Here is a 26,607-nt window from a genome sequence, read left to right on the forward strand (position 1 = left end):
CAGTTGTGGTCGTAAGTTGAGGACTACCTGCATTCCTAAATCTTGGCCACTTTCAGAACTTTTTTTTTAAAAAACCAAAACCTCCGGGCATTTTCAGCTGCACATGCGCACAAGTGCGAAAAAAACGTAACCTTCCGCCGCACATGGGCCTTTGAAGTTATGAACCCCGCCCTGCCTTTCCGAAGAAGAAACACTGGGCATCTTCCACTGCACATGCGCAGAAATGCGAAGGAAGGGTGCTTTAAAAACTGCGGGCACCACCTGCCGCACATGCGTAGAAGTGCCAACCAAAGCGCCTACTCCCCCCCCCCGGCCTTTTTAAGGCGTCGTAAGAAAGTCAGGGCACCTTTCTCCGCACTTGCGCAACTTTAGGCGACGAAGGCACCGACTCTGCCCTTCTTACTTAAAGTTCCCATCGCGCACGCGCAGGGCGGCGTCTTTTTTACGGGTTTCCCCCCCCCTTCGTCGACGCACGCGCGGCGGTGGGGCGTTTTTTTTTTTCCCCTTCCTCTTCGTCGTCCGAACTCGGGCTAGGGCGGGCTGGTTTGGGCCCCGCGGCGCATGCGTGGTCGGGCGCGGGGCCTGCCTGGCATTGTCCCGCGCGCGCGCCAGCAATGGAGAGTCCCGGCCCGCCCTGAGGTAATTTTTTTTTTTTTGGCGCCAGTAATGGCGGCCGCTGAGGCGGCTGAGGCGACTTTTCGTCGTCGCCGGGCTTCTTCCCGAACCCGCCAAGCCGTCCTTTGGACCCGGGCTCGGAGCCTTTGCCGTCGGCTCCGGGCTCTGCAAGGCCAGCAGGTGGAACGGCATGTCCGTCAGCAGCTGAACGGCTTGGTGGGCCGAAGCCGGGCGCGGCCTGGTCGGAGCGGCGGCGGGGCCGAGCTGAGGCGGCTGGCGGCCGAGGCTCAAGCCCGGCTCCGGGCGGCCCAGCGGGGCTGCGACTCGGACGCCACGGAGAGCGCCTCGGCCGCCTCCTCTTCTTCCTCCTCCTCCTCGTCTTCCTCCTCGTCCTCGTCCTCTTCTTCGTCTGGCTCCTCCTTCGGGAACTCCTCGTCCTCCTCCTCCTCGTCGTCCCCCTCTTCCTCAGACAGCGAGGGCCCCGAGCCGGGCCCCGGACTCCGATGCAACGCCGGGGTGGGGTGAGTCTCTCCTCAGGGCTGGTCTTGGGGGAGGGGAGGATGGTTTCCACGGGCCTGGAGGGGGTGTAACACCTGTAGAATGGGGAGTGTGTGTTTGTGTTTAAGACTTTAAATTGGACCCCGGTCTGCATGTAAATGTGTGAAGCCTGATATTGATTTGTGTGTGTGAATGGAGACTGAGATGGGTGTGTAGATCTGTGAATGGAGCCTGAGATGGATGTGCACATGTGAATGGAAGTGTGACGTGTACATGGAGCCTGACCTGTGTGTACATGTGTGTCTACAATGGAGCTTGGCATGGGTATGTAACGGTGTGAATGGAGCCTGAGATTGGTGTGGATAGGTGTGAATGGGGACTTAGATCAATGTACACATGTGAATGGCCTGATATGGGTGTGTAGACATGTGAAAGGAGCCTGACATCTGGGTGTACGTGTGAGTTATGAGTGTCTACACATATGAATGGAGACTAATATAGATGAATGTGTGTGAATGGAGCCTGACCTGGGTGTTCATATGTAAATGGAGCCTGAAATGGGTTTGTATACAAGTGTAGATGGAGCCACAAGTGAATGAAGCCTCAAATGGGTGTCGATATGACCTCGGGGTGTACACGTGGATGGAGCCTGACATCGGTGTACATATGTGAATGAAGACTGATAAGCATGTTTACACATGTGAATGGAACCTGACATGGGTGTATTCGTATGCATGGAGCCTGATATTGTTTTGTTTTGTGAGTGGCGTCTGAGATAGGTGTACACATGTGAATGGGGATGTAACGTGTAGGTAGAGCCTGACCTGTGTATACATATGTCAGTGGAGCTTGACATGGGTATGTACAGGTGTGAATGGAGCCTGAATTACTCTGCTCTTCCTCTTTGTCGGGCTCCTCGCTCAGGAACACCTCAGACACTAAGAGCCCGAGGCAGGGCCAGAGTAGGGCGATTGTCTTGTCAGAGAAAGGTTGCCCCGGTCTGATGGTGTAATACGTGTCAATGCAGCCTGACTTCTAGGCGTGGACATGTGTGAATGCAGCCTGACCAGGTTGTGTAAACATGGCAATTGAACCTGAGATGGATGAATACATGTGAATAGGGGTGTAAACGTGTAGATGATCTTTGTGTACAGGTGTGAATGGAGCCTGACATGGGTTTATGCATGTAAATGGGGTTCTACACATGTACATGGAGCTTAACCTGGGTGTGTACAAATGCGAAAGGAGCTTCATTTGGGTTTTATACATGTGAATGGAGCCTGACCTGGGTGTATACATGTATGAATGGGGCCTGACTTGGGTCTGTGCATGTGTGAATGGAGCAGGACCTGGTATGTGCATGTGGGAATGGGGCCTGACATGGTTGTGTAAATGGAGCTTCAGTTCATGTGTAAATGCAGCCTGATCGGGTTTTATAGCCATGGTAATGGAGCTAATCGTGGGAGTACATGTGTGAATGGAGCCTGACATGGGTTGCACATGTGTGAATGGCGTTTCGGTTTGCTGCATACGTGAATGGACCCTCACCTGTTGTGTGCATGTGGGAATAGGGCCTGAGCTGGATCCACATATGTTAAAGCAACCTGGGTGTATACTTGTGTGAATGGATATTCACATGTGAATTCAGCCTGACCTGGGTGTGTACATGTGTCAATGCAGCCTAACATGGGGCCAGGGTTTTGTCAGGGTTGGGCGGAGTCCAGGCCACTCCCAGGACAGGCTGCCTCTCCCTGAGTTTGAACTCTTTCGGTTGAATTTCTGCCTTGCTCTGAGACCTCTGCCTGCCCAATTCCCTCGCTTGGACTCGCTTAGCCTTCTTTTGCCAAAGAAACCGACAGGTGGCCCTGTTTCCTAGACAGGGGAAGGGGGGGGTCTTTTTGGGAGGGAGGGGCAACGAGACTCACCTGAGAGTGGGGTAGGGTTGTGGGGGTTGGAAACTGGGATTCAGATGCTGTAGAGGTGAGAAAGGGAAGGAGTTGCGTTCCCCTTAGCCCAGCACTGATGACATTCCCTAGTTGGGACATGAGGCATCTGCAAGACACAAACCTGGCTCATGGGGCACCAAGGACCCCACAGTGCTTCCTCCTCCTCCTCTTCCTCCTGTTCATTGCAAGCCCCAACCCTTCTAGCACTAATGATGTTATCTAGTGGCAGTGGTGGGATTCAATTTTTTTTTACTATCGGTTCTGTGGGCATGGCTTGGTGGGCATGGCATAGCATTGTGGGTGTGGCTTGGTGGGCGTGGTATGGCTGTGGGTGTGGCAGGGGAAGGATACTGTAAAACCGGATCTCCGAACTACTCAAATTTTCTGCTACTGGTTCTCCAGAACTGGTCAGAACCTGCTGAATACCACCTCTGCCTAGTTGGGTCATGAGACTTCTGCAAGACAAAAAACCGGCTCAGAGAGCACCAAGAATCTGCAGTCTACCTCCTCTTCCTCCTCCTCCTCCTCTTCTTCCTTTTCTCCTCTTCCTCCTCCTCTCCACAACCCCCCTCCGTTCTAGCTCTGATGATGTTCCCCAGTTGTGTCTTGAAACATCTGCAAGAAAAAAAATCCTAGCTCAGAACCCCTGAGTCAAAGTCATTGTCCCCTTTTGCGACCTTCCGACCTGCAAAATCAATGCCTGGTTCGCTTAACGACGGGAGCAAAGAAAGATTGTAAGATGGGAAAAGGCTGACCAAACTCTCTTGCTCCGCCACAGCAATGTCGGGTTGAATTGTGGTCATAAGCCGAGGACTATCTGGGTGAGGAAGTGTTTTTCCCAGCATGCCACTAGAATCTGGCTTCAGAGCGTGTGTGTGTGTGAGAGAGAGAGAGAAATTACAGATAATCCTCGACTTAGGACCCCATTTGAGGGGTGAGTTTCTGGTGCTGAGTGAGTTTTGGTCCATGTGGCAAACTTCCTTGTACCTGTCATTAAGCAAATAGGTTGGCTGTGTGGTTGTGTGAAGCACATCCAGCTTCCCCATTGACTTTTTTAAGCGTGTCGCAAAAGGGGGAATCCCATGAGCCTGGGAACACCACGACTCTCATATGTACGAGTTGGTGGCCAGACATCTTGAATTTGGAACGCGTGAGCGCGAGGACACAAGTGCGAGAAAAGGTCGTGAGTCCCTTCTCTCTGTGCCGTGGGAACTTTGAACAATCACTAAATGAAGTGTTTCAACTTGAGGACTACCTCGGAAGAGAGTCGTACCGCCTCCCCTCGAACCCAGATCCCTTTTCTTGCACATTTACGGGTTCAGTGTTTTGCCATTCTTTGAAGCTGATTCGTTCTTTTCACTACCACTTAAATTCAAGTAAAGGGTTACATTGCTTAGTGACACCAAGCCCGGCAGTCCCTGTTGCCGTTAGTAACTGAATCACACTGGTGGTTGTGAGGACCCACCTCAATCCATGCCATTCCTGCTCAACTCCTAACAGGTGAAGGGTCTTCTCCTCTTGAACAGCCCGGCCCATCTATCTCTCCCCTCCATCTTTTGTTATTTTCATTGCCCTGCACAGTGACCATGACTCGACCATGGGGGCAATACTGGGACTGAATTATATCCAGTCCTCGATTTATGACCGCAATTGAACTCAAAACTTCCATGGCTAAGGGAGAGCGTTATTTTGTGAGTACCTTTCTTGCCAATTGCTCAATGAATCCCTGTAGTTTAATTAGTTGCACGGTCATTAAGTGAATCTGGCTTAACTCCACCCCCATTGACTTTGCTTCTCAGAGGGTCGCAAAAGGAGATCATGTGACCCTGGGATGCTGCAATCCTGATTACAGACCATGTGTGTGTGTTTGTGTCTCTGTTCCTGCAATCTGAAATGGCAAAGAACAGCCTTCAGTGAGATGTTACAGATGTCCTCAACTTACGACCAGAATTGAGCGCCAAAATGTTCTGTTGCCAAGTGAAGTGTGTGAAGGTGTTTCCCCCCATTTTACAACTTTCTTTGACATGGTTATTAAGTGAATCACTGCAATTGGTAAATGAGTCGCATGTTTGTTAAGTGTAACTGGTTTTCCCCCCATCCCCCACCCCCTTGCCTTTGCTTGTCAGGAGTTCGGCAAAGGGGATCACATGACCCCTGGATACTGTAAGCGTTGTAAATATGAGTTGGTGGCCAAGTGTCTGAATTTTGATCTCTGGTTAGGATCGTGTGAGCAACAATTGTAAGTCTCCTTTTCCGTTGTAACTTGAACAGTTTGTAAATGAACTGTTGTAAGTCAGGAACTACCCATATTACATGCCAGTTACTAAGTGGGATGCTTCGATCATCATAAAGACATGCCAGTTGACAAGGTACTGGCCTTGTCCAATGGAAGATTGGTGGTTTGAAACCCGAGCTCTCCACAAAGGGGTGAGCTCCCATCCCTGGCTCCAGCTCTTGTCCACTTAGCAGTTCAAAAGCATGAACATTTTTCTTTATTTTAGAAAACTTAGAAAAATTGCCCCTGGGGTCTCAAGGCAGCTTATTTGAATATAAAAATGTCATATAAAAATAATAAAAGAAAATAATAAAATGATAAATCAGTAGTCCCCCACCCTACAAAAGACTAGTAGATAAACAGGTTACACTTCGGTGGAAAGGTAACACTGTTCCATGGCCAACATGGTATATAAGTCATGTTATCTAGAGCCACGTGGGCTAGATGACCATAGAAGCGTCTTCAGACAATCCTGGCTTCTTTCCCCAAGAAACCAAGATGAATACCATGCTGTAGAGTTAGACACAAGTTATCTTTAGAGCAGCGCCTGAATTTTGACCGTGTGACCATGGGGATTCCACAACGGTTGTGTGAACAATGGTTAAACTTAGGGTTTGTTTAGTGTCACCCAAACTTCCGATGGTGATTAAGTGTGGACTATCTGAATTTGAAAGGTGATGTGAACAGTGGGCTTCTTGGTGCTTTCTGAGCTGGGTGATTTTCTTGCAGACATTTCATAACCCAACTGGGTAAGATTGTCAGTGCTACAAGGGAGGTAGGATTGTGGAGAGGAGGAGGAATGTAGTGGGGCCCTGGGTGATGTCTGAGCTGGGTGGTTTTCTTGCAGATGTTTTGGGAGCCAACTAGATAATGTCTTCAGTGCCAGAAGAGGTTTGTGAGAAGAGGAGGAGTCCTGGGTGTTCTCTAAGCTTGGCTGTTTTGGTGGCCAGACCTTGAAAGCTTGCCAAATGACCTTCCGGAGAAAATCTGAAATATGAAACTGAGTTGTTAAAAGACGAAGACGAGAAAGGCTTAACCAAAGTTCCCTAAGTTCCCTTCAGAGCAACCTAGGATTTGGCTTTTGGGTAGACCTGTGTACGAATAGATGTATATATTTCAATCCTTGTGTCTCTGGTGCACCAAGCTGAGTGAAGAACATTAATGCTTGTGTGTCAATGCTTCTGCTTTTAGGCGCCGGCTGGCACAGCGCCAGTGGGCGATTGAGAGAGCGGCCATCATCTGTCGCTGGACATGGCTACAAGCTCAAGTGTTGGACCTGGAGTATCGGATAAGGCAGCAGACCGATGTTTACAAGCAGCTCCGTGCCAACAAGGTAAGGCAAACTTCCTTCCTTTCCAGAAGCATTTTCATATGGGTGCCTCGAAAAGCAGTTCATTTAGTGATACTGACTGTTCAGAACTTTATCATGGCACTTGAAAAAAACCAGGACCTGGGATGGCTTTTATGAACCGCCGCAGCATTTCCTGCCCCCCTCCTTCCGGAGTCACTGTGCTCAAAATGTGTACTGGCTCATATTTATGAGTGTCCTGGGGTCAGAGGATTCACCTTTGGGGCGACTTGAAGCCAGGTTCACTGAATAACCATACAATTGACTTCAGAATTGCCGGGTTTCATTCAGAAAGGTTGTAAAATTGGGGCAAAGCTCACATCCCATCATCAGTGCAAGAGAAGTGTGAGGTTTGCTCTCTGTACATAAAGTCCCTTCTAGACCTGATGGTGTTCCCTAGTTGGGTCATGAAATGTCTGCAAGAAAACCACCAAGCTCAGAAAGCACCAAGGAGCCCTAATTTATTATTTCTATTTAATGTGGATGGGTTTCTCTCTCTCCCCCCCCCCCCCCCCACACAATTATTTTGTCAACCGCTATGAATGTACTGCCACAATCCACTGGAATACCCAAGTAGAATACACTATTCACTGTTAAAAGTTAAAACATAAAAGAGAAAACATTTTGTTAGTATGCCAATGAATTCTCTTAAGACCTGTGCCATTTATTCAGTCCAAAAAATAAAAGTGGTTTTATTTTATACCAATTATTTATTACTTCACATCGAAGATGGTGGCTTAGACTTATTTCTTTTTTTTTTTAATTTTATTTATTTTTCTCTTTCCTTGTCTGCATTTGCCCAGGCTAAACAGAATTAAGTAGTTTTTGAGGCTTTGCAGGCTCTGGGCATCATACCAGTGTCTTTCTGTGTGATCCAGGTCACGTTCACTGAAATTCACAGCACACACACCCCACCCCCACCCGTGCATGTGTGTTCTCGGAGCTGGCGTTTGTTCGTAGGAACAGAGCCTCCAAGGTTTATCTTTGACGTTGGTGAATTTAACAGGGAAAAATGAATATTTTATTGACTTGAGGCTAATAAAACAGGCTGTGATTTGCAACCGGGGAAAGATCAAAGGCTGGGGAATCTCTTATCTCCAACTAGACTTGATGGAAAGTTTTGCAAAGGTTATATTTATCACAAACATGTTGACTTACAACCGTTCCTTGGGTGACAGTTCTGGAGAAAGACCATTTTTTCACACTTACCACCTTTGTAGCATGTAATCTAATTTCAGAATCCTGGCAACTGGTTCATACTTTATTTATTTATTATTAAAAACTTACGATGATTGAAGTAAACCATGGTCACAGGATTCTTTTTTGCGACCTTTGGAGGGTGTATCACACTTATGACCCTCTTAAAGCACACTAGTTGGGTGACTTAGGACCAATCACCAGGAGATGGTGAATTCTAGTACCATCTTAGGTTAGGGATGAAACCTAATTGAGTGACTTTGGGCCAATTACCAGGTGACGGTGGGTTCTAGTCCCACCTTAGGCCAAACTGGCTATATCAAAGCAGGGACAGAGCAGATCCCTGAGTCTCCCAGAAAGTATTTCCATCATGAAATCAGTATCTAGAATCAGTAAAGCTTTGAAGTAATCTCCAGAATTATGAGCATCGCACCATCCTACCTCAGGCAGGATAAATGCCCCATTTTGTTGTTTTTGTCCGAGTATCCACCATCTATTCTTCTACCCTTAACAAGAGCTTCTAAATACAAGGGTTTCCCCCACCCCCTCCTCAGGGCCCAGTTATCCTGGGCAGCCTCCAGCAGGAAGATGGGCTGAAGCCGCCGAGCCGCCTGGCCCCCCCTGCAGGGGTGATGAATTCCAGGAAAACCCCAGCACTGCCTCCCTCCTCTCCCCACCTGAAGGTGCCCGGTGGAATATCGCCTTGCATCCCTTCTTATCTCCTCCAAAATGCTGAAAAACAGGTTTGTATTCTAGCGAATGCATCCGGTGGCAAGGAGCAATGATTGATCCTGAAGGGGAATATTGGAAAAGTTGCATTGTCAAAGTCCTTGTTTCTTTCATCAAGCAGGTGAAAAGAAAGAGATGATCTTAGATCATGGCCATTTTAAAAGAGGGGTGGGCTTCAACTCCCAAGAATCTCCCCATCAGCAAGCTTTAAGAGGGGACGACCAACTCCCATAATTCCCCAGCCATCATGCTTTAAGAGGAGTGGATTTCCGATTAAAAGTTTCAGTCGTTCCTTTCATTTTAATGGTTTTAATCTTTTATTCATTGAATTTAATTTGTTTTGATTCTTACTCTCCTCTGGCTTTTGCATTGCTGGGAAATAAAACTTGTTTTCAAAACAAAAATAAAATAAAATTGCATTTTTCTCTTTTAGAATTCTCACCTCGCCCAATCTTTAAGGAACCTGGTCTGTCAAAATCCTTCCTGCACCCCCATCAACGGGTCTCCGGAGCCCCCCAAAGCTTGCCCATCCCCCCATCAAGTCAACGGAATTAGCAACTGGTGGGTTATCCCATAAGATTTCAGTTGATAAAATTTATGATGAACAGATCTTTGTGGTAATTATCCTACAAGATTTAAGTTGGTAAAATTTATAAAGAAGAGAGTACTGTGATACCGTAGTCACCCTAGAAGATTTAATTTGATAACATTTATAACACAGATTGTATCACCATTTATAACACCAACAATTGTTGGTTGCCATCCCTTCTTCAAGGTTATTTATATTTTGATCCTTTTCTCTGGAATCTTCCAAGCATTCCTCGGCATTCAGCTGACAGGCCTAGTGGTTGCTGATTTTAATCTCTTCCTCCTTATTGAAAACATGAGGGTTATTTATTTGCCAGATTGTTGACTTGTTCCTCCGGCTCATTCTCATCCACATTAAAAGTTTGCTCTATTTTCTGGGATTTTCCTTCTTGGAGATTGTTTTGCTCTGGTGCTTTGAACAGCATCTGGTGTCTTTGCTTGTTCGCTTCTCCTGCTTTCTGGAATCAAAAGCTAGGATGGGATGGGTTAAGCTTTATTGTCATTTTGTACTCAGAGCACACTGGTTCTTTTTAAAAATGAATTCCTTCCTTCCTTTCTCCCTCACTTCTTTCCTCTTTTGTTCTTCCCTCCTTCCCATCCTTTTTCTTTGTTCCTTCCTCCTCCTCTCTTTGTTCCTTCCTCTCCTTCTTTACTTCCTCTATCCCTATTCTTCCTTCCTCCTTGCCTCTCCCCTCCCTCCCTCCCTCTTTCTTTCTTTCTTTCTTTCTTTCTCTCTTTCTCTCTTTCTCTCTTTCTCCCTCTCTCCCTTGCTTCCTCTTCCTTTTCTTCCTTCCTCTCTCCCGGCCTCCCCCCCTCTTCTATCTGTCTGTCAGTCTGTCTATCTACCTATGTATCTATCTGCCTATTCACCCATGGCGACTCAAGGTGTCATATAGAATAAGACGCTAGCAGACCGCACAAGCCATTTAATGGGCTCCCTCCCGCTCTGGGTTCCGCACGCCTGCTGGCAGGACCAGGTCTTCAGCACCTTTCAGAAGAGTATTAAGAGTGGGGGCCTTTCTAATCTCTGGGGGGGGATGATGTTCCAGAGAGTGGGGGGCCACCAAGGAGATGGCCCTTCTTCTGGGTCCCACCAGATGTATCTCCCTTGGGGATGGGACCCACAGCGCTCCCTGCCTCCCCACTCTGATGGGTTGGGTAGATATGACCGGCAAGAGACGGTCCCTCAGATCACTTTGTCCCAAGCCATGAAGGGCTTTAAAGGTGGCAACCAGCCCCTTGAATTGCACCTGGAAGCAAGTTGGCAACCAATGCAGCTCCCTCAGGAGAGGTGACAGGTGCACACTGGGCTCTGCACAAAACCATGCAGGCTGCTGCATTTGGCACAACCTGGAGCTTCTGGATGCTCTTCAAGGGCAGCCCCACGTAGAGCATGTTGCAATAGTCAAGACGGGAAGTGACTAGGCCATGAGTGACCGTGAGTAGGGATTGTTTGTCCAGAGAAGGGCATAACTGTCACACAACCTGCAGTTGCGCAAAGGCCACGACCGCCACCTGTGGTCATGAATCCAGGAGAAACTCCATATTACCTTCTTTCCTTTCTTTCTTTCTTTCTTTCTTTCTTTATTTCTTTATTTCTTTATTTATTTATTTATTTATTTTCTTTTATTTTCTCTTTCTTTCCCACTCCCTTCATTTCCTTTTCTTTCTTCTTTTCTTCCTCCCCCTCCTCCCCCTCTTTCTTTCATCCGTTCTTTCGTTCTTGCTTTTATTCTTCTTTCTTGCTACGTAGCGGTGTACATTTGTCACTGACTGTAAGAAACCAAGATCTACTTTCCAATAAAATGTATACAAAAGCTGATGACGGGGGGCCCCCCCAATGCAGTCACGCAACGACATGGGGACACGTCGCATCTTTGAACGGTCATAACTCCAGGACCCCTTATAGTTGCGCTACTCACTTCCTGCTGATTTCTTTTGCAAGGGTTCTGTGCAGGAAGATAGTCATTCCTTCCTACACAACAACATCCCCGTTGTGTCTGGAATATTTCTCCAGCGGGACCGTTTCTTCTCTTTGACCCTCGCAGCTTGAGCTCCTGTGCCACCAGTGGCAGCTCTGCAGAAGGCCTGACTGCCGACCGGCACCTCAAGAAGCCCACACCAACAAACCACAGCCTGCCCGGCATGGCATCGGCCCTGGACAACAGCTGCGTGGCGGCCCGGATCCGTCCCATCTGCAGGTACAAGAAGCGCCGGCTGGTGAGAATCAACTCCATCGCTCACCTGAACCGAAAGGTAAGGCTGAAGGTGAAGTCGATGCAGACATTTCTCTGGGCTGGGTGATTTTCTTGGAGACGTTTCATGACCCAGCTAAAGAACATCATCAGTGTTAGTGATGATGATGTTGCCTAGTTTCAGTCCTATTAAAAAAACAAAAACCACCCAGCTCAGAGAGCATGAAGAACCCGGTATTCCTCCCCCTCCTCCTCTCTCTCTGTCTGTCTGTCCGTCTCGCTCGCATGCTCTCTCCAAACTCCCCTTTCTTGTAGCCCTCCTGCTGTTCCCTAATTGGTTTGTGAAACATCTAAAAGAAAACCAGCAAGCTCAGACAGCACCAAGGACCCTCCTCAATAATCCTCCTCCTCGTCCCATCACTGATGATGTTCCCTAGTTGGGTCATGAAACATCTGCAAGAAAACCACCAAACTCGTAGAGCACCAAGGACCCCACAGTCTTCCTCCTTCCCTTCCTTTTCCTCTGTATAACAGAGTCAGAAGGCACCTTGGAGGTCTTCTAGTCGAACCCCCTGCTCGAGAGGAGACCCTTACAGAATCACAGAACGACAGAGTCGGAAGGGACCTGAGACGTCCTGTAGTCCAATCCCCTGCTCTAGTGGGGAGACCCTCAGCCGTTTCAGACAACCGGTTGTCGGTTTTCTACGAAGCCTCCAGTGATGAAACCCCCCTTTCAAGTCCTAGGCCCAGGGGACCTAAGAGCTGTTCAGATTATTGACATTGTTGTCGATGTCGTTATCGCTGAGTCCTCTCTTGCCCTGCAGCCACCGAAGCCTCTCAGCCTGAAGTGCACCTGTGAGCAGCCCAACTCCTGCATTTTGTGCGACTTCAAGGCCTCGCTGCCGGCCCTCGACCCGGAGGCCATGTCCTTGGAGGAACGGATCGCTCTGCTGGACTCCGGCTTCCACCCCATCCTCTCTTTCCCACATGGTGAGTAACTAGACACCGCCTGCAACTCCTCCTCCCCCCCCTCCTCTGAAATTACACTCTGGCCTCCTTCACCCCCCCCCCCCCCGATCTGTTCTGTTTGCAGACACAAAATACAGGCTTGTTCCCTTGCCTTACTACCGCAGTGGAGTCAAGCGTTTCCATTGCTAAGTGAGACAAAGATGAAGGGAGGTTTGCCTCCTTTTATGACCGTTCTTGCCCCCGTCATTTAGGGCATCCCAGCCGTGGTTAAGTTAGCAAGACGGTCGTTGAGGGCATCGGGCTTTCCACATGGACTTCGCTGGTCGCAAAAGGGGATCATGTGAGATCGGGACACTGTGACCGTCATAAATACAAGTCAGTTGCCAAGCCACACGTATCCCAACGGTTATTAAGTTAGGAACAGTGAATTGTGCTTTCCCTGTTGACCTTGCCAGTCACAAAAAGGGGATCGCTTGACTTGGGACCCTGCAACAGTCATAAACGTGAGTCAGTTGCCAAGTGTTGTGTATTGCAGCAGTTGTTTAGTTAGCAATATGGTCGTTAATGTGAATCGGGCTTTCCCCATGGACTTTGCTCATTACGGAAGGTGATCGCGTGACCCTGGGGACCCTGTCATAAATGTGAGTCAGTTGCCAAGCCTTATGAATTCCAGCAGTTCTTAAGTTGGTCACATGGTCATTAAGTGACACTGACTTTGCTTGTTGGTAAGGTGTGGAAGGGGATTGATTGCGTGTCCCCCAGGGACCCTGCCACCATCATAAATACGAGTCACTTGCTAGCAGAACGGAATAGGACAGAGATGGCAAACCTTTTTTCTTACGGCATGCCAAAATTGCGTCTGCGTGACCACTCAACCCACCTGCGTATGCGTGCGTGACACCCCCACGCCTGCACGCGCACCCCCCTCCAGAGGCTTTCCTGAGGCCTGGGGGGGGGGGGCAAAGATGGCCTCCCCTGGCCCTCCGGAGGAGCGAAACATGCTGACAACTGGCGTGCCACCAAATATGGCTCTGCGTGCCACCTGTGACACGTGTGCCTTAGGTTCGCCATCACGGCAATAGAATACAGCACAGAATATAGAATGGAAGAGAATGGAGATTAGAAAACAGAATGGAATGCAGAACTGAGTGGAATGGAATGGAATAGAAAAGAGAAGAGTATATAGAATATGGAATAGAATAGAATACAGAATGGAATGGAGTGGAATAGAGATTAGAATAGTGGAATGGAATTAGAATAGAAATGAATAGAATAGGATTGAGAATAAGAATGGAATGGAGTGGAATAGAATCAAATATTTACTGTCACTTTAAATGTGTATTTATCAGCATACATTAAAATATTTCCTTGCATTCAGCCATTATAACCATTGTGCATATACTCACATACATGCATACTTATGACCTGGAGGAACACCACGGCCTTCATTCCAACGTTTACAGACACGGGGCGAAAAACAAGAGATCTCCGCCAGATTATGAGACGTACAGCATAAGGAACCTAAGCCGTCAACCCATTACTCACAGAGGACTAATCCCTTGACCTTTGTCTCCACTTTTGTAGGGTTCAAATGTCATTTATTTATTTATTTATCTTTGTCCCCTTTTTAAACAGGCAACCCTCTGCATTTACACTTCGAGGCCTTGCTGCGAGAAGACCATTGGCGGACCCCCAAACCCAACTTTCAGAAGCCACCCCATGCCAGCTTGAAAGACTTAACCAACAATGTCGGTTCCCCATCGCTTTCTGCTCCAGGTAAAGTAACATGATTTTTTTTCATATATATATTTATTGTTTTTACATTTTAAACAGTGCAGCATTGTGAAGTTGAAGTGACCATACAGTCACATTATATACAGATAATCTCATCCAATAGCTCTTAGCCTACTTAATACATTATCCATCCTTCTATCCAATCACATTATTTACAGTTTGTTCCAGTCTTGTCACTTTGTCTTATACCAATAATAGAATCTGTTCCAGACTTCAAAATACTCCGATTCCCCTTTATTTTTTATTTCAAGGGTGAGCCTATCTGCTTCTGCATAGGCCACAATTTTTCTAAGTATATCTAACTCTGGTGATTTATTTCCTTTTTTCCAATACTGCGCATAAGTTATACGTGTCACAGTTAGTACATGTATAATTAGATAAAAGCGCATCTTTCTTATACCCCCCCCGGTATTATGCCTAGGAGAAAAATTTCTGGTTGGACAAAATTTGATCTCCTACCATTTGTTCCAACATGATTCATTTTCCAGTATGTTTTTGCCTCATTCCATGTCCACATATGATTAAAAGTGTCTGGTGTTTTTTTGCACTTCCAATAATTTGGGGCCACATTTTTAAACATTTTAGAGAGCCGTGCTGGGGGAAGATGCCATCTGCAGAACATCTTATACAGATTTTCTTTCTTTTTTTTTGGCCATTGTTAGTTTTCGATTAAGTATCCAAAGTTTTTCCCATTTAGCCAAATTACATTATAACCAAAAAAATTTGCCCATGTGACCATAGTTTCTTTGACAGTATAATAAAGTTCCCAATCCAGTACGCCAAATCCTCCTTTTTCCTTAGTATCTTGCATAGCTTTGAGTTATTTATTCTTGGTTTTCCCCCCTGCCATATAGCAATTGCAATTGCAGTTAGACTTATATACCGCTTCATAGGGCTTTCAGCCCTCTCTAAGCGGTTTATAGCGTCGGCACATTGCCCCCACAATCTGGGTCTTCATTTTACCCACCTCGGAAGGATGGAAGGCTGAGTCAACCCTGAGCCGATGAGATTTGAACCGCCGAACTGCAGAACTAGCAGTCAGCTGAAGTGGCTGCAGTACTGCACCCTAACCACTGCGCCACCTCGGCTCATGAATTTAGAAATTGATTTAAAATCTTTTAAAAAACTTTTTTTAATTTAATGGGAATGTTCTGAAACAGAAAAAGAAATTTTGATAGTACATTTATCTTTGTGACTGTGATCCTACCCATCAGGGACAATTGTAGGTTTTTCCACCTTTCTAAGTCTTATTTAGTTTTATTGATCAAATTAATATAGTTGTGTTCTTTGATGGACACACACCTCGCTGATAAATGTATACTTAGATATTTCATTGTTTTGACAATTTGAATACCCAATTTCTTCATTAACTCCTCTTTCAATTTGGATGTCAATATTTTTAACATTTTAGTCTTTGTCATATTTACCTTTAAACCCGCTACTTTCCCATACTCTGTCGATTCCTCAATAAGTTTCATACCAGAGTTTAAAGGTTCCTCTAACACAAAAATTAAATCATCTCGAAAGCCTGTAACTTAAATTGTTCCTTTTTAACTTATAGTCCCTTTATCTGTTCCTCTTTATGCACATTCCTAACTAGAACTTCTAGAGTTAATATGAACTCTAGAGGGCAACCTTGTCTTATACCTTTCTGTATTGCTATACTTTGCATTAATTCACCATTAATTATTACTTTGCCTTTTTTATTTGTATATATTGCTCTGATCGTGTTTATAAACTTATCCCCAAATTCCATGTGTTCCAATTGTTGATGTAAAAATTCCCAGTTCACATTGTCAAATGCCTTTTAGGCATTGAGAAAAAGTAATGCAACCCGTTTTTCATTATGCACGTCATAATATTCGAGAATGTCCAGCATAGTTTTCATACTGTTTTTAATTTGTCTTCTGGGAAGGAATCCATTTTGATCTGTGTGGATAAACAACGTGAGGAATTTTTTTCAATCGTTCTGCAATTATCAGAGCAAAAATCTTATGATCTGCATTTAGCAATGAAATTAGTCTGTAGTTTTGTATAGACATTTGATCTGAGTCCTCCTTAGGTAATAAGACAATGTTAGCCTCCATCCATGATAGCGATGTCTTTGCCTCTTTCAACACAGCATTATAAATCTCCCATCAGCGTTGGAACAAGCATATCCTGGAATTCTTTATATATTTCCACTGGCAATCCATCTGGCCCTGCTGCTTTATTATTATTTTGTCTTTGTATGGCCTCAATTATCTCTGATATTTTTATTTCCTCATAGAGCGTATCTTTTACTTCCTCTGCTATTTTTGGCAAATCTGACTTTTCCAGATACTGTAGTATTCCTTCCTTTGTATAGTCTCCGTTTTCATCGTCACCTGCTTTGGAATATGGGGCAGTCCTCAATGTATGGCCGCTGACATTTCTGTGGCAGAGGGAGACATTAAAATGAATTTGACAAACGTTCCTGCCCTTGTCGTTAAGCGAATCCCAGCTTTTGTTCAATGAGTAACATAGTCGTTAAGCGAATCTGACTTTCCCTTTGACTGGAGCCCCAATTTCTCTGGCTCGCTGAGACATTTGTTAAAAAAACCCACCTGTTTTACAACCTGTCTGGCCATACGGTCATGAAATCGCTGCAGTGTTAAGTTAGTCAGACATTCGTTAAGTGAGTCCGGCTTCCCTATTGACTTCTGTTCGGCTTAAGGTCGGGAAAGGAGATCGCATAACCCTGTCATAAATACAAGTCAGTTGCCCAGCGTGTGCATTTTGATCTCACGATCATAAAAGTCGTAAATTTAAAAAACAGTCCTAAGTCCCTTGCTTCAGGGCCGTCGCAACTTCGAACATTTAGAAAAAGATTGTAAGTCGAGGGCAACTTAGAAGGTGGACGTCATCCTGCAAATGATCAGAAAAGATTTTAGCGGGGCTAAAAAACCTGGGTCGGTTATTGGTTGACAGAGAAGATGGCCAATGGCAGACCCCAAACCCGCGGTCGAATCACCCTTCCATACGATGGATTTGATTGTCTTCTATCCCATTCCCTTTTTCCCCAGGTGCTTTGTTGAAAGGATTGGCCGGCTTCAGCCTCTGCGCCCCGCGTCCCTCACCCAACAAACTGGGCGCTTCACTCCAGGTGCCGCCTCTGTGCCTCGAAAACCCTCCCATATTGCATGCCAATCATGTGCCTCCTCATCCCGCAACAGCCAGCAGCAGCTCCGCATTGGTAAGTGAGCCGGAAGGGGGCACGTGGAAATGGAGAGTGCAGATCCCTCTCTTCCAGCACTGATGACATTCCCTAGTGGGTCATGAAACATCTGAAAGGAAACCCTTGGAGGGAGGTCCAAGAACCCCATGGTTGCCGTTCTCCTCTCCCTCTTCCTCTTCCTTTTCTTTTCCTCCTCATCTGTTCTCTCCTACTACTCCTCTTTGTCATCTTCCTCCTCCTCCTCCTTTCCCTCCTACCACTAATGACGTTCCCTAGTTGGGAACAAAGCATCTGCAAGAAAATCACCAATCTCAATGAGCACCAAGGACCCTATAACTCTTCCTCCTACTCCTCTTTTTCACCTCTTCCTCCATCTATTGTCTCCTCCTCCTGCTGCTCTTGTCTTCTTCCTCTTCCTCCTCTCCCTTCTATAGCACTGATGGTGCTCTCTAGCTGGGTCATGAGATGTCTGCAAGGAAACCACCCAGCTCAGGGGACACCATGGAACTCCCCAGTTCTTTTTTTCCTCCTCCTCCTCCTCCTCCTCCTCCTCCTCCTCCTCCTCCTCCTCCTCCTCCTCCTCCTCCTCCTCCTCCTCCTCCTCCTCCTCCTCCTCGCAGTGATGAGGTTACAACAACCGCCCCCCCCCCTCTCAGGACACTAGTTCATCCCTGAGCTACATAGATCCCCTTGTGTAATAGGGAAGCCCCCCCCCCAGGGTGACCAAGAGTGAGGCTTTGCCTCCTGTCCATCCCATCAAAATCCCCCAAAAGACCTTTTCAGGAATCAGATATAACACCCCTGGCTCCTACCAAGTGTCAACATTCACCCCGGCGTTGTCTTTTGTTGCTTTGTTTGTTTCACCAATTGTGTGTTGTGTTTTTTTCCCTGCCCCCCACCCCACGCCCAGCAGCCTGCCAAGAAGAAAAAAGTGGAAACTTCCTATGATATCAACAACATCGTCATTCCGATGTCCATGGCCGCCGCCACCCGGGTGGAAAAACTGCAATATAAAGAGATTTTAACCCCCAGGTGAGTTCCTTTTTTTGAGAATGCTCGAATCTGTTTCCCGACGAATCCGGAATTTTAATTGAAGAATAATTGGAATTTAATTGGGGGAGTTGTTTCATTACTGGGGAGTCCTCGACTTCGCGGCCGCAATTAAGGTCCAAACTTTCTGTTGCTGAGAAAGACGGTTGTTAAGGGAGACGCTAGGTTGTGAAGTGGAAGCGTTGCAGAGTTTGGCCCCATTTTACAACTCTTCCTGCCATAATCGTTAAGGGAATTGCTGTGATTGCTAAGTGAGTAACATGGTTGTTAAGTGAAGCATTTTTCAATGAGTGTTGCCCCATTTTAGGATCTTCCTTGCCACCGTCTTTAAGGAAATCATTTTGGTTGTTGAGTGAGTCACATGGTTGTGAAGTGAAGTGTTTTGCCCTATTTTATGACCTTACTTGCCACCATAGTTAAGTGAGTCACTGCAGTTGCTAAGTGAGTAACACAATTAAGTGAAGCATTGGTTGTCAGGTTTGCTCCTTTTTGTGACCTTTCTTGCCACTGTCGTTAAGTGAATCTGCCATTATTAAGTGACCTACACGGTTGTTAAGTGAAGCATTTTTCAATGTGTTTTGCCCCATGGTAGGACCTTACTTGCCACCATCATTAAGTGAAGCGCTGTGGTTGTTAAGTGAGCCTCATGGTTATTAAGTGAACCATTCCTTAAGTGAGTTTTACCCCATTTTACAACTTTTCCTGCTTCCATCATTAAGGGAATCACTGCAGTTGTTAAGTGAGTCATGCGGTTAAGAGAACCATTCCTCAGTGAGTTTTACCCCATTTTAGGGTATCCCTTGCCACCGTTGTTAAGTGAATCCCTGCATTTGTGTGAGTCACACAGTTGTTAATTGAAGCATTCCTTAAGTGAGCTTCTCCCCATTTTAGGACCTTCCTTACCACTGTTGTTAAGTGAATCCCTGCGGTTGTTGAGTGAGTCACGGTTTAGGGAAGCAGTCCTTAAGTGAGTTTTGCACCATTTTGCAACCTTCTTTGCCACTTTTAAGTGAACCCCCGTAGTGCTTAAGTCAGTCACACGGTCATTAAGCGGATCCTGTTTCCTCCTCGACTCTGCTTGTCAGAAGTTGCCAAAGGGCGACCATCATAAACCCGACTCTCTTGCCAAGCATCTGAATCTTGATCGTGTTCCCCGAGGGTCATTGCAAGCATCGCAACCATGAAAAACGCGTCCCGAGTCCCCCTTTCCCCCCCAAGGCCTGTCATAACTTTGAATGGTCACTAAGTGAAACCTTGTAAGTCGAGGACTCCGTGCAAATCAGTCAATCACCTCTGTTTTTCTCCCTTTAGCTGGAGAACGGTGGACCCCAAAGGGTTGGTGATCTTGGAGGAAGCGGAGTCGGAGGTGAGAGAGAGGGCGCCCCCAGGTGGCCCACTGTGGTTGTGGCGGGCTGTGTGTTTTTGTGTGTGTGTACACATTGCATGACTGCAGCCACAATCGAGCAAGGGTTACATGGGTGCTGTGAATTCAGGAGTGGAAGAAGGTGTGTGTGTGTGTGTGTGTGTGTGTGTGTGTGTGTGTGTGTGTGTTGTCTCCAGATCGTAACCCTGGCTGGCATGATGGGCAGGATGGAAGGGCCTGATGGTGTTTCCTAGTTGGGTTGTGAAATATCTGCAAAGAAACAGCCTGGCTGAGAGAGCACTAAGGACCCACCCCCACCCCAGTCCTCCTCCTCTCTTCTTCCTCCCTTCTTATTCCTCCACCTCTTCCTTTTCTTTTTCATTTTCCTCCTGTTCCTCCTCTGTTCTAGCACTGATGATGTTCCCTAGTTGGGTCGTGAAATGTCTGCAAGGAAACGGCCCGGCTCAAAGAGCAGCAAAGATACCCCAGTCCTTCCTCCTCCTCTTTTTCTTCTTCTTCCTCCTCCTCTTCCTCCTATTCTTTGCAAACCCCATTTCCTTTTAGCACTAATGATGTTACCGTGTTTTCCTGAAATTACGACATGATAATAAGACCATGCCATATTTTTCCTGTGGGCAAAAATATACACCCTCCCCCAATAATAAACCCCCTGGACAACACCTCCCCCAGCCAGGCAGAGCGCCACTCACCAACCTAGCGATATCCCGAAGGCGCAAAGCCACAGGAGCCAGGGAAGGGGGGGGGGGGGCAAAGGCACTCACATTCCTTGACGCCTTTGGGCGGGAGAGTCTGCCCACAGCCAGCCCACAACCATAGAGCGTAGTCCCAGAGCGGCCGCTGCCGGCAGACTCTGCAGTGGATCTCCGGAGTTTGGAAGCCGGTTATGCTCGGAGCATGGCAGTGGCGGTGGCAATGGTGCCCTGGCCCAGCCCTGCAGGGAGAGCTGGGCCTGTTGAAGCTGGGAGGCACGTGAGCTGGAGGCAGAACAAGTGCTTGTGCAACCTCTTTTTCCAGCCAGGCAGAACGCCACATGGCTTAGCGCTGTGAAGTTTCCGGTGTTCGCCCATGAGGCCAATGTTGAGAAAAGACAGGAGACAAATTTTCTCGGGATGGAGCGACCCAGATGAGAACCTGAGAACCCCTTTTATTGAGACAGGACAAAGGCAGGAGGAGCAATAGCATGTGATAGAAAACAGCCTGTAAAAGTACAATTTCTAATCTACTGCTTCAGGAAAGTTCTTTCTATATATGGTCAAATCCTGGACGTCAATGGTAGGGCACATCTCAGAATGTTATGTTATTCACTATCAGGATGTTATGGCTTTCTCGGAGCCAGTTGTCTCCTGTGTGATTCAGCGTGACTCTGCAGGCCCTAGTATGAACTAGGCCATGGAGGACACACACCTACACAAGGAACCATATTACAACATAGCGCCTTTGGGATATTACTGGGTCAGTGATTGGTGCTCTGCCCGGCTGGAAAGGGGGGTTGCCGGGCGGCTGGTCATGAGCATGGTCACCTCATGGCAGCTTTGTTGCACTGCTGCGACAGCACCACACAGCTGTTTGCCCCTAAGGCTTGTCCCGGCTCTTCAGGCGCCCATTCGCAAGAGAGCAGCCACCCGGCAACCCCAAACCAATAAGCCCCTCCCCCAACAATAAGGCCCAAGCAATATTTGTGGGGCCAAAAGAAAATAAGACCCTGTCTTATTTTTGGGGAAACATGGAACCTAGTTGGGTCCTGAGACATCTGCAAGATAAAACCCTGACTCACAGAGCACCAAGGACCCCACAGTCTTTTTCCTCCTTTTCTTCTCCTCCTCTTCCTCCTCTCCTCAATCCCCCCTCCCTTCTAGCATTGATGATGTTTCTTAATTGGGTCATAAACCATCTGCAAGAGTAAAACCCAGCTCAGAAAGCACCAAAGACACCTAAGCCCTTCTTCCTGCTCTTTGCAAACATTCCTGCCTTTCAGCAAAAGAGCCAAGGTGGCGCAGTGGTTAAATGCAGCACTGCAGGCTACTGCTAGATCAGCAGGTCAGCGGTTCAAATCCCACCGGCTCAGGGTTGACTCAGCCTTCCATCCTTCCGAGGTGGGTGAAATGAGGACCCAGATTGTTGGGGGCAATATGCTGACTCTCTGTAAACCGCTTAGAGAGGCCTGAAAGGCCTATGAAGCGGTATATAAGTCTACTGCTATTATTCAGCAGTTCCCTAGTTCGGTCATGAAACGTCCGTAAGAAAATCACCCAGCTTAAAGACCACCAAGGACTCCATAGTCCTTTTCCCCTACCCCTCTCCATAAACCCTCTCCTTTCTAACACTGATGTCATTACTTAGTTGGTTAATCAAACGTCTGCTAGAAAACACTCAAGCTCAGAGCACCAAGTCATTTTCTTCCTTCTCGACATCTGCCTCCTCCTCCTCCACTCTAAACTCCTCTCCCTTCTCGCACTGATGCTGTTGCCTAGTCAGGTGATGAAACGTCTGCAAGAAAACAACCCAGCTCAGACCACCCGCAATCTTACAATCCTCCCCCACTTCTTTTCCTTGTGCCCCACCGCCCCCACACCATTTCTGAACTAGATTGGAGACCTTTTGTCCTTTTTTTGTTTGTTCTAGCTGGAAGACACTTCGGATGAAACATATCTGAACTATCACCAAAAATTTGAAGAGCTGGAACGGGTCCGCTGGGATTCCTGGACCGGAACGTCCTCCCAGAGACGAAACAGGTATTTGTTCCCACAGGCTCTTGGCTGCCCCTCCAGAGAGTCTCTTTCCATGCAGAGAGATGAGTTGCTCAGATCACAGGTTGAAGAACAAACTCAACTTGCCTCATATTTTCTCTGCCCTATCAGCCTCGGCATTAGCATGGTGGGTAGCTCTTGGGGAATTCCTAGATATACTGAGATTACAAGTTGATTAATCAGATTCATAGAAGGAGGAAAGGAGAGACAGATAATGGATAGATAGATAAAAGAGGTAGATAGAGATGGATAGGTAGATGATATGGATGGATAGAGGGATGGATGGATGGATGAAGAGATAGATAAGATGATAGCTAGAGAACTGGATGGATGAATGGACAGATAAAAGAGGTAGAGGTAAACAGATGATGCATAGATGGACAGGTAGATGATAGCTAGAGAGATTATATGAATGGATAGAAATGGATGGATGGATAGACAAGATGATAGCTAGAGAGATGGGATGGATGGATGGATACAAAGAGGGATGGATAGATCGGTAAATAAGTGATAGTTAAGATGATAGCTAGAGAGTTGGATGGAGATGGACAGATAGATAATACAGATTGGATGGATGGATATATAGGGACGGATGGATGGATAAGTAGATAAGATGATAGCTAAAGAGGATGAATGGATGGCTAAGATGACAGATAATATGAATGGAAGAGTAGATAAGATGATAGCTAGAGATGATGGATAGAGGAATGCATGGATGGAGAGAGATGAATTGATTATACAGATTGAATGGATGGATACATACATAGGTACATGATAGATGATAAAGTAATAGCTGGAGGGAGGGAGAGGATAGATATAGATGATGGATGGACAGATACAATATCGAGGCAGAGTTGATGAATGTATGAATTGGATGGATAGACAAACTAATTGCTGCAGGGCTGGAAATCCTGCTTTAAGGATAATAATGCAGCAGGAAGAAGCCTCAGGGGTGCTGAAAACAAGACGCCCAGTGTTTAGAATCATGTGGCATCTAAATTATAGAAATAAATGATTTTGTAATGTCTCCAGTCTAAATCAAATCCCTGAAAGGGGGTGGGGCTTAGAAAAGTCACCAACTTTCCAAAACTGTTGCCCAACCTCCTACACACACACACAGGCACACAAATGCAAGGGATCATTTGTTCCAGGATGTTCTCTGAAGTCTCTGGTTGGGCCTGGCACACTTTGGAGTGTTTCTCTTTTCCCAGTGTTTCTCCCATGCCCCAAAACATGTCCTCCCATCTCTGATCTCCTTTTGGAGGTACACCTGTCAATGGACACCCTTTTCCGTCATTGGGGTGGAAGGAATAAGACAACCTCCCCCCCCCCCCCAGCTCCCTCTACCATCCCAGGACCTCTTTTGAGACCCTGCTAAGTTAGGCTTCCTGCTTGATGGGATTCTCTGTTCCTTCTCCTCCCAGGAGCTCCTCCCATAAAGCTGATGGGCGCTGGGTGCCTCCTCCCGGCTGTCAGGACAGCGTGCCGAATAGTCTTCACTACCCTCAGGGTGCCAACTCTCCCACTGCATCACTCAGCCCGGACCCTTTCAACGTCCCAACGTCCCTGGTGTTAAGAGGCCGAGGAGGGAATTCTTTCAGTGAAGACTCTTCCTTCAATACAGACGAGATCCAGGTGAGATTTGGTTCAGAGAGCTTGGTTATTCCATTAATAATGCACCGTCCTTAGGTTATGACAGTAATTGGAAGCAGTCCTCGGCTTAGGACAGTAACCGAGAGCAAAATTTCAGTCAATGAGAGATGGGGTTGCAAAGCACAGTGTTGTAACTTAATGACAGCAATTCTGGCAGTTCCGATTGCTATCATGAAGCAACAAGCTCATGTAACCTCGGCTTCCTGCTGGCTTCCCCAATGATTGCATAGAGGAAGCTAGCAGGAAGCATTGAAAATTGGTAGGTAGTCCTCGGCTTACAGTTTGCTTACTGAGCATTCAAAAGTCTAAACAGTACTGAAAAATGGAACTTATGACCGTTTTTACACTTACGACCTTTGCAACATCCCCATGGTCAAGTGAACAAAATTTAGCCACTTGGCAACTCAGCTATGGGAGATTCAGTGTCCCGGGATGTGAAGTTTCCGCTGTTCGCCCATGAGGCCAATGTTGAGAAAAGACAGGACACGAACTTTCTCAAGATGGAGCGACCCAGATTGGGGGTCTGGTAGCCCCTTTTATTGAGACAGGACAAAGGCAGGAGGAGCAATAGCATGTGATAGAAAACAGCCTGTAAAAGTACAATTTCTAATCTACTGCTTCAGGAAAGTTCTTTCTATATATGGTCAAATCCTGGACGTCAATGGTAGGGCACATCTCAGAATGTTATGTTATTCACTATCAGGATGTTATGGCTTTCTCGGAGCCAGTTGTCTCCTGTGTGATTCAGCGTGACTCTGCAGGCCCTAGTGTGAACTAGGCCATGGAGGACACACACCTACACAAGGAACCATATTACAACACCGGGATACCCTTTTGCAACCTTCCGACAAATAAAATCAACGGGGAAGAACGATTATTCGCTTAACAACAGTGTGGCTGACCTCACAATGGCAGCGATTCACTAAACGTTGTGAGAAAAAGCAACGGGTCAAAATTCACTTGGAGTAACTGTTTCACCTAGCAACCTTTATTTTTGGCTCAGTTGTGCCTATCAGCCACAATAGTTGTTAAGCGAATCACCGCAGTCGTTGACTTAATAGCAGGGCTGTTAAAGTAAGTCAATCTTCCCTATTGACTTTGCTTGGCAGAAGGGGAATCGCATGACCCCGGGATACTAACATTCGCTGCCAAGCACCTGAATTTTAATCGTGTGACCCTAGGACACTGCAACAATCTTAAGTGTGAAAAATGGTTATCATTTTTTTAAGTGCTACTGTAAATTGAATGGTCACCGAACAAATAATTAGATGTCAATGACTACCTGTATTCCCGCAAAGGTATGTCATAACTTCAAATGGTCACTAAGTAACCCGATCATAAGTCGAGAAGTGTCGGTGTGGCTCTTCCTTTGCTGAATTTTCCTTCTCTCACACTAACCCTGGTGTTTCTCCTCTCCTCTCCAGAACGTCCCGCCTTGGGAACCCCGCACCTTCCCACTTTCCGACACCGAGTACCGGGCGCTCCATGACTCCTGCCACAAAACCTTTGGCCAGCAGTGGGACGAAGCCTTGAGGACTAACCACATCAACGCCGCCGGCCTCTCTCATCCGAGAGAGGCGCTTCCGGCCAAGCGTCAGGCGCCTCCCGAGGACAATGATCGGCAGCGCCAGGCCGAGCCTCGTTGCTTTGTCGCGTCCACCCTGAACAATAGATGACCTCTCGGGCCCCGGAGAGAAGACGTCGGGAGAGTTGCACCCACACTCTAGAGAGGCATCACCGTGCTCGGCTGGCGAGCCAGGCGCCGGAAAAGTCGGGCGCAAAGCGGAGGTCCATCTTTGGACTAGGAGTTCCCCACGACTGGCGAAAAAGGGTCGGCAGGGCCATTCGCCAAGCCTCTGTGGGGTGGGAGGAGGGGGTGACCTGGAGAAGCCCATCGGTAGGCGGGAGGATCTGGAGCACCACACAGGAAGGAAGGTTAGGGGCTGCGGGAGGCCACCCCCACCCAAAAAGGGGGAAACGAAGAGGCCGCAACACACACCAAGAGGGAACGGATGCCGTTGATCGGAACCTCAAAAGCAGGAGGGACGTGTGGAGTGATTGGGGAGATTGATTAGTGGACGATGGGCTTTGTCCCTGGAGCCGCTGGTTATTGGGGTGGGGGTTGTGAAGGAAGGGTCTGCAGGGAAGGGCGATAAATTTCTCACAATTTATCATTTTGATCTACGCCATTCTGGAATCCACGGTTTTCTGAACGCAAAACCTGTTCTGGAATCGGCGGTTTTTCCTAACTCTGAATCATGATTTCTCCCTGATCTTGGAGGGGGGGAAAAAAACAAAAAATGATCAATCATGATTGCAACCGACGCTTTCTAGACTTTTCTATTCAGAAAAGCAGTCGATGCTATGCAGTTGTACGGAAATGCTAATGTAATCAATAAAAGGAACCTGACCGGGATGAATAA

At 47.1% G+C, this 26,607-nt stretch overlaps 1 protein-coding gene across 2 annotated transcripts; it reads left to right on the forward strand.

Moving 5' to 3' along the window:
- Positions 1 to 530: 530 nt before the first annotated feature.
- LOC106543907 (KAT8 regulatory NSL complex subunit 1) lies at positions 531 to 26,607 on the forward strand. Of its 2 annotated transcripts, none has more exons than XM_087712352.1 (13): positions 531 to 1,136; positions 6,526 to 6,667; positions 8,434 to 8,622; positions 9,042 to 9,169; positions 11,245 to 11,452; positions 12,216 to 12,381; positions 13,996 to 14,136; positions 17,199 to 17,368; positions 18,261 to 18,382; positions 19,712 to 19,766; positions 22,407 to 22,516; positions 23,956 to 24,166; positions 25,609 to 26,607. In XM_087712352.1, exons 1-13 carry the CDS (start codon positions 562 to 564, stop codon positions 25,858 to 25,860), a joined length of 2,469 nt encoding a protein of 822 aa, XP_087568478.1. In that variant the 5' UTR covers positions 531 to 561; the 3' UTR covers positions 25,861 to 26,607. The 2 variants fall into 2 exon arrangements, with proteins under 2 accessions (XP_087568478.1, XP_087568479.1); XM_087712353.1 differs by having other exon boundaries at positions 18,264 to 18,382.

This window comes from Thamnophis sirtalis, unplaced genomic scaffold (genome assembly GCF_051295495.1).
Source record: "Thamnophis sirtalis isolate CommonGarterSnake01/CBP01778 unplaced genomic scaffold, rThaSir2_p1.2 scaffold_4, whole genome shotgun sequence".
Taxonomy (NCBI): domain Eukaryota; kingdom Metazoa; phylum Chordata; class Lepidosauria; order Squamata; family Natricidae; genus Thamnophis; species Thamnophis sirtalis.